At 51.7% G+C, this 12255-nt stretch overlaps 1 protein-coding gene across 7 annotated transcripts in view; it reads right to left on the bottom strand.

The window, feature by feature from the left end:
• LOC116843126 (tyrosine-protein phosphatase Lar) overlaps nucleotides 1–12255 on the bottom strand; it is a 754320-nt gene that overhangs the window by 235787 nt on the left and 506278 nt on the right. For all 7 annotated transcript variants that reach the window (XM_032813222.1, XM_032813223.1, XM_032813227.1 and 4 more), the window contains one exon: nucleotides 10969–11107. In XM_032813222.1, coding sequence (XP_032669113.1) covers nucleotides 10969–11029 — 61 coding nt within the window. In that variant the 5' untranslated portion in view covers nucleotides 11030–11107. The remainder of the gene's footprint in view (nucleotides 1–10968; nucleotides 11108–12255) is intronic.

Genomic DNA, 12255 nt, shown 5'->3' with positions numbered 1-12255 from the left:
GGACTGGTCGGGGCGGAGAGCGGCGTGAAAAATAGTTGACGCAAAATTGAAAGTGCTCGAAGAGCACACGCTCGAGGGCGCCGTCGTGCGGCAGGCTATCGGCGGCAAAGGTGTTTCGAATGGGAAAACCGGAGGGAAGTGGGAAATGAGAAGGTGAATGGCAAGGGTGGGTGTAGGTGGACGCGGTGTGCGGAGCGGTGCGGCGCGGTGGCTGCGAAGGAGAACGATCGCGACTTTCGTTTTATGCAAACGCAATCCCCACGTGTAGCCGTCGATTTTTCAAGAGCCATCTCGCGCACGCGTTGCATCGCGCTCGCACATATACACACGTGTGCGCGCGTGTACGTGCGTGGGCGCACGCACGCTGCGCGATCGATGCAGGTGGATGATCACCAAGTGGATCGGACGTGGTCCGCGTTCGCCTCCTCACTCTGAGAAATCTCGATCGCGCGCGTCTCGCTCCTACCTCTCGCCCCCCGGTTATCTATACCGTATCGCGAAACTTTACGCCCGTGTTCGCGTGGGAGCGCGATAACGACGCACCGGTCGGAGTAAGACGCCACAAAGAGTATTATCGGCGTGATTGGTAAATATATTTATCGACGAGAGTCGCGCTACCGAGAGAGCGCGATCGCCATTTTGCACGCTACAAGAGGGAATCCAATTGCAGCCTCGCAACGTACGCGACTCTTCCGGCTAATTACCGGAGTTTCAAGAGCCGGTAATCGCGCTCGCGGCAAATAGAGTGGTCCCACAACGCCCCTCGGTCAATCGGCTGACTTTGTTGTTGCTGTTGTTGTCTATTTTCTTCCTATCTTTTGTTTCTCTTCGCTAAAAAAATGCGTTCTTCGTGCATATCCGCGATTATATTTGTGACTAGCAGCGATCACTTGTGGTTCGACGGCACAAGTGACTTTTTTTTCTGATAACATCGCACCGAAATGCGCGTTAGACCAAGGTACTTTTGACGCGTGCGTCAACACTATCCTTAACATGTATAAATTTCACAATTGAACATCTTGCGTTCGGCTCTGATTGTTGTGTGCGCGTTATTTGAAATATACAAATATATAATGTTCTCCTTCTTTAAAATATACGCATTCTTCTTCCCAAATCTAATGGCATAGCCTCTGTATTGTGATTTTGGCTCCTGTCACGACCGATTACTGCACCTACACTGCATCAGCAGCGACTCCCAATTGCGACAAGTTGAGGCGCTTCGTTCGACAAAAAGTGTGCAAACCATGGTGAGCGAGCATGCACCAAGGAAATCAGATAGTGCGCGAGTGATCGTATTAGGAAGAGAGGCGAGCAGCGCGGTGGCATTTTTATCGAGGGAATTACCGTGATATTATTCCGGCCGGTAAGGAGGTACGGTTATTACGGCAGTTATTGCAAATTATGGTGCCACTACGTGGAACGTCGACACTCTCTCACGCCGCCCATGGGCGCCGATACACGTAACACCCTGGCCGCAATCGTAGCGCGCTCCGCTGGCGGTCACAGGGAAACGGGAAGAGGGACCGAGCAGGGGTGGCGTATAACTGGCCTTATAACATTAATCGATAAGCAATCCGCCGTAATCGTACGCGCGGTTAATGGACCGATTTAAAATGCGAAACGACGCGACCGGCTGTGCGCGCACGCGTTAATGGGGAACTCAACGGCCACCTTTGTCCCGCCGTCGACGATCGCTCTCGGACGCCGCTGGTGTGCTTGGTTTTTCAAAAGGGTACACTGGCTTCGCATTAGCGAGATGTCGGGCGGCGAGCGCTCGCTAGCTGCGCTAACGCTAACGGCATGGTGCGCGCGTCAATAGTAGTTCGGCGCGCGCGCGCGAGGGGCTCTCGCTAAAAATATTTCACGCCCGGCCGCGCGATATCCATCGTTTGATATTGTTTATGAATGACCCTTTTCCATCGACATAACCCCGATCCAATCAAGCAATCGTTTGACGCGTTCGTTAAATGCGATTACGTGCGGGATTTTTAGGGGATCGCTCGCGCCAATCACCGATTGCATAATGGCACAAAGCAATTTTGCCATTACGCGAAAAAACGGACAATCTCGGCTGAACGTGCGCGCGATCATTCCATCGGACGATCGTTGCAGATATGTCGTTGCTTTCAACAAAACAAAACGAAAGAACATCAAGTGATTCGCGGATTAGATTGTACGTACTGACGGATCCTGCGCAATTAATGGTCGCGTCGAATGACGATTACCCCCGGCTGGGAGTTTGCGTTCGCGCAAACGACGACGAGCCCCGCGCGTAACACTGATGCGATTTCTCTGACCTTTTTTATTTCCTCGCTTTCATCGCTTCCTTTCACGGCGATAACATTCCCCGGGCTTTACTCTCGAAAAATGGCGGTGCCTCGCGGAAGGCAGCGATCCATCATAAATTTAATATTCGAAATTTCACGAATGTTCCGCACGCGCGCGCGCGCGCGCGCTTGTTCGCCCGCTCGCGCGTTCCCTCGTTCGCTCGTTCGTTCGCGCGCGCGCTTTGGGGGCCATTCGTTTCTGGCGGCGATATAAATCTGTCCGATAATGTACTAGGAAATGCAGTTAGTGAAGCCGAAAGTCACATAGCTTTTGCGGATACGCGGTTAACGGCAAAAACGCGAGGAAAAACGCAGGAATAATAAAGGGCTCGCGCACCGCGTCCGCGTGTAAAAATGGCGAGATTATGTAGCTCATATTTTGTATTTTGCGCTCGGCAAAATATATCGTATCTTTGATATTTCACCCTCTTTTGTCTCTCTCTGTCTTTCTCTCTCTCTCTCTCTCTCTCTCTTTCTCTCGTCTATCGCGTATAACGCGAGAGCGGCGTTAGCGGCGGTGCGCAAAGCGTTGCGAAACCGGATGAATAATCGCATAGAGAGCATTTAATAAATCAAAACGTCAAGATAGGAACTGTTCGGAGATTCGTGCGCGCAGATTAGCCGTAATTTCGGGAGTGAGGCTACGCGCGTGTTTTCCGACCGACGCGCGAGTGCCGTCGTAAGTAGATTATAAATTCGTTCCGCGAACGTTATTATCCTTTGATTAGACGCCTCGCTGCGAACCAATCTCTCGTAATTCGCAGAAATACAGCCGTGCAGTTCGCGAAACAGTGTTGCGCGGCTCGCGCCCGTAAATGTTTTCGCGATCGTTACCGCGGTGATGCCCGTATTTTGTAACGTTTCGCGGTGATCCGACGTGAAACGCACGGATGGAGACGCGGGCGTTTATCCGCGTTCACTGTAACGAATTCGCGTCCGTCTGCAAATTTGGCGAACGTCCCATGTTAACTGCGTGTAACGCTGCCTTATACGAGTGCGGATAAAAAGGCGTGTTTTTATGGAATTTTACGGCAAACAAAAACGAAGAAAAAGGGGGAGAAAAACGGGAGAGCGTACATTTGTTCTCCATTTCACGGAAACATTCCTCGACCTTCGGGAAATTTCGTGAGGCAAAGGCGATATCGTGACTCGCGGCTTTTCCCGTGCAAATTAATAAAAATGAGATGGCCGATTTACGAGTTTCGCATCACGAGGCGCTTTCGCCAAACAGTTTTCGATACTAAACTACAATTTCGCCACGGTATAACATTACGATAGTTAGAGAAGAGATATTTCAGAATTTCGAAGTTAGAGCCTCTCAGACAAACAATTGTTTGTTGACTGACTGTACAAACATGCACCAACGTGGCCATCTTGTCCAGATACTGAATACAGTTGCCCGATAGCGCAAAAAGCTTACAGATTCCTTTACCACTGGCTCTTGATTATAGAACTTTACTTCGCCCGTGCGTTCGATTTCAATCATTTTATGAGTGAAAATTGTTCTTATTGTCCGAACGGTACATCCTACACTAGCAAAAAACTTTCTAGCTAGTAACATATCGCAACATACTCCTGGGACTATCTAAGACCCAGTTTCTGGCGTTTTTTCGATTTTGCAGGAAAAGAATGGCGACGGTGAGCAGCGATGCGCGTCGTGATGTTCGGTTAAACGACAATCGCCTTGTGTATTCTAGTGGTTTGCTGTCGCGGACATACGTCTATACAGCTGCGGCGAAATATATGTACATACACATCAGGTATATCCGCGTTGAAAATGCAAGCTCACTCGAAACATCGGATTCCACTTTGGCTGTTCATAAATCGGGGCGCCGGCAAACCTAGATATTCGGAAAGAAGAGGAAGGAGATCAATATAGCGTACTCGCGACGTCGAAGAGAAAGCACAGAAATTTGTCGGAGATCGTCTTTCGACGCGAAAAGTCCAATTGGCGAGAAGAGACTTGGCTAATGATGCGGCTTTAACAAAATTGCAGCGCGAAAATTGCGCTTGAACGCGCGATGCAAAATGCAAGGATGATGATTTAAAAAGCGTCTCTTCAGTGGAGTCGCGCAAGCGGCTAAAAAGTCTTGAGGCTAAAGGCTCGCGGCTTAATTCACACAGAATGGTTAATTACATTAACTAACTTTTGCGGCGGCGCTCTCTCCGACGTCACCCCTAATCCGCACGACAGCGGTCTGTCTCGGCTTTCCGCAACGAAATGAGAAACTCGTCACGACGTCGTCGCAACTCTCGGTCCGGCAATTAACACGAGCAATTTTTTCACATCACGCGCGGCTGATTATCATCCGTCGTTTCAATGCGGCGCGTTAAACGCGACTCTCCTCGGCCGTAACTCGATGCATCAGCGCGAACGAAAAGTTCGTCCAATTAATTAGCGCTCAATACGAGCGTTGTAGTTCGCCGTATCATTGGCGGAATTTTCATGTCCTGCAAGATGGAGAAGATAGTTGTCACAGTTTTTACATTTTTGTCATTATCAACTCATCGTATTCTTAATGGAATTACAGGTTATCATAAATTTCTATTTTTTTTATCTTTTGCATGATAGGCCCAAGTTTAATTGTCATTTTAAGAAGATATGAAGTTACATAGAATTTATGAAAAACGCGAGAATCAGCCCCATGTCGGAATTGATTGTTTCATATGTTGGTTGTTACATTTTAAATAACGTCAAATTCAGGAACACTACTTTTAACAGTTTTTGCGGCAATAGCGAGCTACGGTACGATAGTTTATATCTACAAAACCACAATAGACAATACTCTTAGGAACTGAACTCTGAGTCGCGTGACAACTAACTCCTGTGAACCCGGTCAACCTCTCTAGGTAATTCTTCGATATTCGTTAGTTCTCGCGCGTTGTTCTCGGCTCGGTGTTTGGAAGCTCATCCCGACGGTGAAAGACCCGGAAGCGCGCGCAAGCACGCGGGGAGCTCCGTGGTGAACTGTAAAAGTTGGCTCTCGATCGCGCGAGTTTGCCGTGGCGATACGGGGTCAGAATCAGTTTAACCTGCAGACGAAGCTCCGTCGGCCGCGGCGACTAATCCCAGATCCGTTAGTAAGTTCACGCCGCCGGTGTAAACCCGAGAATGTTGCGGCTAAAGCTACGCGCCGTTACCTTCCTCTACGCGCGCGATGCCTTGCGGCCGGGGCTGGCGGGTCAGAGTGGCGGACTTATCCCGACGACATTCGTTCGATACCGTAAAAGCCTGCGGGCTGAGGAGAGGCAGGGTAGGGCAGGGCTGGGCAGGGAGGGAGGAAGGGTGCTTGCTGCGGCAGGACACGCTATATCGAGCGCGGCAAGAAAAAGCGGAAGATGTGGCGCGCGCGATGCAAGAGAAAGAGAGAGAGAGAGGAGAGGGGAGAGCCGCGCGAGGGACTGCGAAGGGAGCGCAGGCGGAGGGTGTCGGATGCAGCGCCCGAACCTCCGGCGAGAGTTCCCATAAAATGGCTCGAGTAACTTTTTTACTTTATCACCCGGCCATTCTCCGCGAGCTACTTCGACGTGCTTGCATACGTGCTTGCGGACGTACGTGGGTGGGTGGGTAGGTAGGTAGGTAGGTAGGTAGGTAGGTAGGTAGGTAGGTAGGTAGGTAAGTATAAGCGGTATGCACGTAAGTCGAGCACGCGAGCACGCGAGTGTATACGTACGCGATCGAAGTAACCTAGACTCCCCGGTTTCCAGGCCGACGACGTTTCGCGCGCGACTCTCCTCGGCCGCTTGTGTCCGAGCCTGCGCTTTTTCTCGCGATTTCGTGCGGCCGGACGCTATGCGACGTAAGGACACCCGGACGGAGCGCATGTACCGGCAATTTGGGCGGGGGATGTGAACCAATTTGCGGTAAGGAGAAAGTTACAGGGTGGAGAAGGAGCGAGTACAAATGCGACTACGTGGCCCGCGCGCGAGCCATTTTAATCGTGATTCGCGACGAACCGTGCGCCGAGTGTGAGAGTCGTCGCTGGGAAAAAAAGCCGTAAAAAGCCACGTCGGAAATCGGTCGGTTTCGGTTTTCCAAATTGCCCGGCGCCACGAGCTCGCTGGTGTGGAAAGCGGCGAATGAGGGCGGCGATAGCCGGGCGGCTTCGCTCCCCTAGGAATCGCGTTTATTTCATATGTACAAAGGCGCGAAACGCTTCAACGGCGAATACGGAAAAAAAGGACGAAATAAAAAACCGGCCAAACTGGCGAAACGAAATATACCAATTTAACGGCACGCGCAAGCGGCTGTCACCCGTCATTACGCGTCGTACTCGATTTTTGGCCGCGTTTTTGCCCCGTCGTTCTTTACCGGCCGATACCTGGCTGGCTATGAGGGTGGTAGCGCGGCAGCGGGTCGAGGCTGAAGGCAGGCAGGGGCGAGGGGGGTGGTGCTCTTTGAAAGGTTCCGATGCCGCGCGTCTACTCTGTCAATTACTGATAAAAACGGCGACAGGTCGCGCGGCACGAGCGACAGGTTAGGACCGAAACGGCCACGGGGGTGGCTGGAATGTAAATTATCACGTCTGGCCGGACGATAAATAACGGCGCGGCCTCGCCGAGCCCAAAAATGTGGGGGCATCGTTTCGCCTGGCCTGGACTAAAACGGCGGAAAAAAGGCCGATGATCCCCGTGGAGCAACCAGCCCGCGTCATCCGTCTAACTGCAGAGCTCCGTCGAACGCATATATATATATATATATATATATATATATATATGTATATATACATACATACATACATACATACATACATACATACATACATACATACATACATACATACATATATACATATATACATACACACATATATATATATATATATATATATACATATAGTGCGCTTCGTGTGCAAAAAGTGATACTGTATAATTTTTTTCCCCACGCATGTTGCAAACCTCCGTTTTATTGAATGGCCTGTGACGTTTGAGAAATCTCTTTCCCTTTTTACTGTGGAGGTGTAGTTTTGTAAATCGGCCGTTTTCATATCGTATCCCTCTCTCTCTCTCTCTCTCTTGCGTGTGCGCGCGCGTGGTCTCCGACGCGCGATTCCTCCGGTTATCTCAATCGTAATGGCGGTGTATTATAGCGGCGGGTCTAACCAGATTCGCCGAGAGATATGATTACGGTAGAAACGAGTTTTTCTTCGCTTGACATGCCGATGAAATATGATCACGGCAACCGACGTTCGCGGGGCGATACGGGGACTGGTGGAGGAGGGCAGGCAATACGGGAGTGTGGGTGTACGTATACCCACGCGCCATCGTTCAGCGTGCATAATGTCTCATAAAACCCGGCGGGGTTATTTTTCGGGAAACAACGACGGGGTAGCCGACCGTTTCCATCGCGTCCGGTCGGGGAGGAACGAGATCTCGTCGTAGATCATTTCTTACGTGCGTTTTTGCCGAGAGAGCCGAGAGATTCGACTGATCGATAACTCGAGCATGATAGGTGATTACGTTCGTGATATACAACCTCTTCCTCATGGTGCACAGTGTTAAGCGTACAACTCTGCTCTTTTGATGCGCGAATAGATATAGAAACCGATGCACACGAGATTGCTTTACCATTTATATCCGCGGGAAATTGTCGAGAGATTGTACGGCACTGGTCGAATTAAAAATACCGACGAAACTAGGGTCGCAACTCAAAACTTCTGTCATCACGATGATAGGTCTCGCGGCAGGGATACTCGCGTCGCTCGATGTTCGTGCCCGGGATACGATTGTACGTAAGTGATTTCATTTGGAAATTCGAGGGACTATTTTCTGGATGTGCCCGAGCCAGCCACCGGCTCGGTGTTCTCTTTATGGCGTCGAAAAATCTATTTACCGTTCGCCTCGCTCGCTTTTGGTTGTCGTGCTGAGGTCGAGCCGTGGAGAATCCATTTTGCAGCGTGACGTAGAAAAGCGGGACGTTGACATACCGCGCGACCGAGAGAACGATAGCGGAAGAGAGAACGCGAGAACAAAGAAGAAGAGAGGAAACCAGGGAGGGAGGGAGGGAGGGAGAGAGAGAGAGAGATAAAGAGAGACAGACAAAAAAAAGAGAGACGAGTTACGCGCGCTGCGTGTATCTGCGGCTCGCTTGCGTGCGTGAATTTGTATATATGTGCATTATAAAAGGTAGTCACGCGTTATACGCCATATGAAACGCGCCACGTCGAGTCGGAAGTGACGTGTGATTTGGAAATATTCGCCGCCTACGTCACCGCGAATTACTGGATTCCGTGAGTGCCGATAACCGGGTCGGCCAACATTTTTCAAAATACAAAGTCGGCACGCCCCTCGCGCGCATAGCTATACGTGAAGATAGAACGCGGCGAAATGCGAGCCCTCCGACAGCGGCGAGAGGGAGGCGAGTGAAATAAACGGAAAAAAGACGCGATCTCGATAGCTCTCGCGCGCCTCCTCCCTCGGCTCGGCCCCGTTTCCACCCTGCGAAGATGCCGCCGCACGGACAGCGCGAACCTCCGAGGAAATCTTCGCAGTCGACCCGGGCTGTTACCTTTTCCTCGAGTCGGACGGGACGGATCTGCATTAACTATGAATTCTATCCACCCTCTTGCGCCGCTGTCTTCCTCTCCTCCCTTCGCCGCGACGTCTTTCCCTCAGCTTTTTACTCTCTTCTCCTATCGCTCCTCTTCCGCTGACGCGCGCGCGTACGCGCGCGCGAGTGGCAATTTTTCGTAATCGAGTCGACTAAAGCGCGATCGGCGCGAATCAAGAGAAAGAGAAGGACAATGCGCGTCGTGGATTTCCCCCGCGTATGCTGACCGAATATGGCCGATTGTCGGGGAGAATCGCGGAAAATGGAGCTATTGAATTCGCATCTCCATCGGGGAAAATGATTCGTTTCACGCTGATCGTGGGCTAACTCATTCGTCATTCGTTACTAACGGAACGCTGGTTCCACTACGTTATCGAGGAAGGGAAGAGGGACTGGACGGTGTTTCGCTTTTCTCAGAGAGAACCGATATTTCCAGCCGACTTGGCCAGATCGGTAACTCGATTACGGAGCGGACGTACGCAGCGGGATGCTTTTAAAAGCTACCTCGCACTGACTTTCCATTACCTACTTACCGTATACTGATCCGAGGAACAACGCGCGGCCGGGCGTGCGCGTTTTACACGCCGCGAGCCGATACGACATTATCGTTTCCCCGGCCGCTCGTCCAAATCCGCCGAGAGCTTTCCGACGGTGGAATTACGGATTACGTCGCGACGTAATTAATTGACTGAAATACCGGGGGATGTATCATCGTCATTACAGAGTCAGCGTAAAGCTCGTCGGATTACCGGCCACCGGCCGGTACGCGCCGCGTAATGATCACGCTGGTGGCCGGCATTTCTCCCGATCCCAGCTCAGAATTCGCGTTTGTTAACGGAAGCGAGTTACGTCATGGTGTTCGCACGCGACCACTAACGGGACTATGCTAACGTGAACGACGAGTTCTACTACTTCTAATCCGCAAGCGGGCTCGCGAGGTGTCGCCTCGAGCCGTCTGTCGAGTTTAACGTAAGCGGTCTTAAAGTCCGTAGAGTACACATCCGGTGCGTCTTTCCGAACTTGGACCCTGTCGACGTCCACCTCCATGAGAGTCCGAAGCTCCGCGACGCCGCTCGGCGTCGCGAAAACCGCACGTACGCGCCGTGCAGCTCTGCACGAGAGAGCTCGGAACTCGATAACGCGACTTGACGCTTCTCCCACGATTAGTCGTCGTCGACAAAGACGACGTCGAGTCGACACGTTGACACGCACACGCGATTCGGCACGATGCGTGCGCGTTCGTTATTTAGTCAGCCGCTCCCTACGGGCTCAAAGCGCGCGTTATTGCTCAGAGAGTCAGCAGCACGGACCTTTTGGCTCGGCTCTAGGGAGCGGCAGTCACAACGCGAGACGGCGTTTCCTTTCGCGATCTTTCCGTTCGACACTCGCGACGCATCAGTCCGTTCCGTCGCTGATTCATTGTCATTCGTTTTATTCGCTCCCGCTGGAGTCCTCGAATGATATCTCGCACAAGAGGACGACGTCACGCACGTTCAGTCCTTCTCTTCTGCGTCCTTACTTTTGATCACACAACAACTGTAGCGAGAGTGTCTTTGCGATCACGACGAATCTCGCGATTACGCGCGTACGAGGAGTTCGAGTCTCGCTCTCGTGGAAACGGCGCGGAGGAGCCTTTTTTTGCCAAGTCGAGTGTACCAGCGGCGTCATAGCTAATAAGTAAACCGTAATAAATTACAAAGATCCAGGACGTTCGTTCGTACGTACGTTCGTTCGTTCGTGCGAAAGGATTATCTCGTCGCGTTTAAATAACGTGGACTATGCGCTCTCGAAGCTTGAGCTCGTATCGAGCTTTCGATCTGGTTTCGCGTCGCGAGACACATGCGAGACTCGACTCTTTCATACACGCGCGATCGGACGCAAGATACGCGCGTCGGAAAAGTGACAATCGGTTCCCGTGGATTTCGAGAGTCCTAGAGGAAGCGGAAACGCTCCGCGGTCATTCTCCTCTCGCGAAATGTCCACCGCGGGCAGAACTGTCCGACTCGCAGGACGCGGCCTGGCCGCGTCACGCTTCCCCTCTTCTCCTTTAACACTAGCGCGATTTCATTGCTCGCTCTGAGATCTACTCACCGCTATCCTGTGCGATAATCGGGTCAATCGCCAGCAACAGGACGAGGAAGAGCGGAGTCATATTGACCACCTTCTCTCCCGTCTTCCCTCGGTCACCCGTGATCACTGCGCACTTAACACCACCGTCGCAGCGTGCCACCTATGAAAAGATAAACCACCTTCGTCAGAAACATACCACCTTCACTCGGGAGGGCGAAGAAAAGAAGTGGACGACGACGACGATGATGATGATGATGATGACACACGTCTTCGTTTCCTCGCGAAAACGATGTCGCAGGCGTGGCGCGCCGCGGGGTAAAAGTCCTGCTGGGACTCCTCTCCCTCGTCGCACGCACACGCATACACACACACTCACATGCACACACAAAATCGTCTCGCAGGGATGACAGTCGTCGGGGAGAGTTACCAAAAAAATTGGGCACGTTGAATTCTCGAGCAGTACGAGGAGAGCGCGGACGGTCGCGGCGGCTATGGGGGTTGGCTGACACTCCACGTTCTCTCAGTGAGCGGAGTAAAGTGGGAAAGAACGAGAAAGTGCAACGAGGAGTTTGAGCTACGCGTAAAAAAATACTTGTCGTTTCTGGTGCGTTTGCGGTATAACTGTACAAAACGATGGAGTGACGCGAGAGTGCCTATTCAACGGCCGTCGAAGGAAAAGTATCGACATGCGCCATTTACCGCTCGCTTTCTCTCTCTCTCTCTCTCTCTCTCTCTGTTTATCTTTCTCTTTTTCTTTCTCTGGCGTGCGCGCGTGCAAAATATTCTGCAGATATATCTCAAAGCGATCGCGGTGTCGGTGGTCAGCGTCGACGTTGGGGAGAAAAGAAACGCGTGTTTCTCTCTAAGCCGGTCGCTGACATCGTAATAATGGCGCAATCGTCGTCGCCATCCTCACCTGTGACGATTCGCGCACGCGAGAGAGAGAGAGCGCGCTGGAGCACCACTATTTACATTCTTCCGGCGTTCGCTCGTGTTCGTTTGCCAGCTGGTAATAGTGGGATCAATTTTGGAAAGGATGTCACACTTCTTTCTCGGACTGACCCTACTCCCCTTCCTGCCCTACCCCGAAAGGCGGACACCTCGCGATGTATTTCCCAGGAGGTACAAGATATTTTCCCTTTATTTTCCCTTCTCCGCGCACGGTCCGTCTTCCTGCCTCGGCGCGATCTTTTCCCGTTTCTTCCGTTCTGCCGAGTCACCACGGATCGTCGGTTCCTCTTCTCGCTTTCGTTTTGCCTCTCTCTCTCTCTCTCTCTCTCTCTCTCTCTCTCTCTCTCTCTCTCTCTC

This window comes from Odontomachus brunneus, unplaced genomic scaffold (assembly GCF_010583005.1).
Source record: "Odontomachus brunneus isolate Ranch 3 - 2012 unplaced genomic scaffold, Obru_v1 Obru_scaffold_030, whole genome shotgun sequence".
NCBI lineage: Eukaryota > Metazoa > Arthropoda > Insecta > Hymenoptera > Formicidae > Odontomachus > Odontomachus brunneus.
The sequence above is the reverse complement of the archived record's forward strand: the minus strand, read 5'-3'. Positions and strand labels throughout refer to the sequence as shown.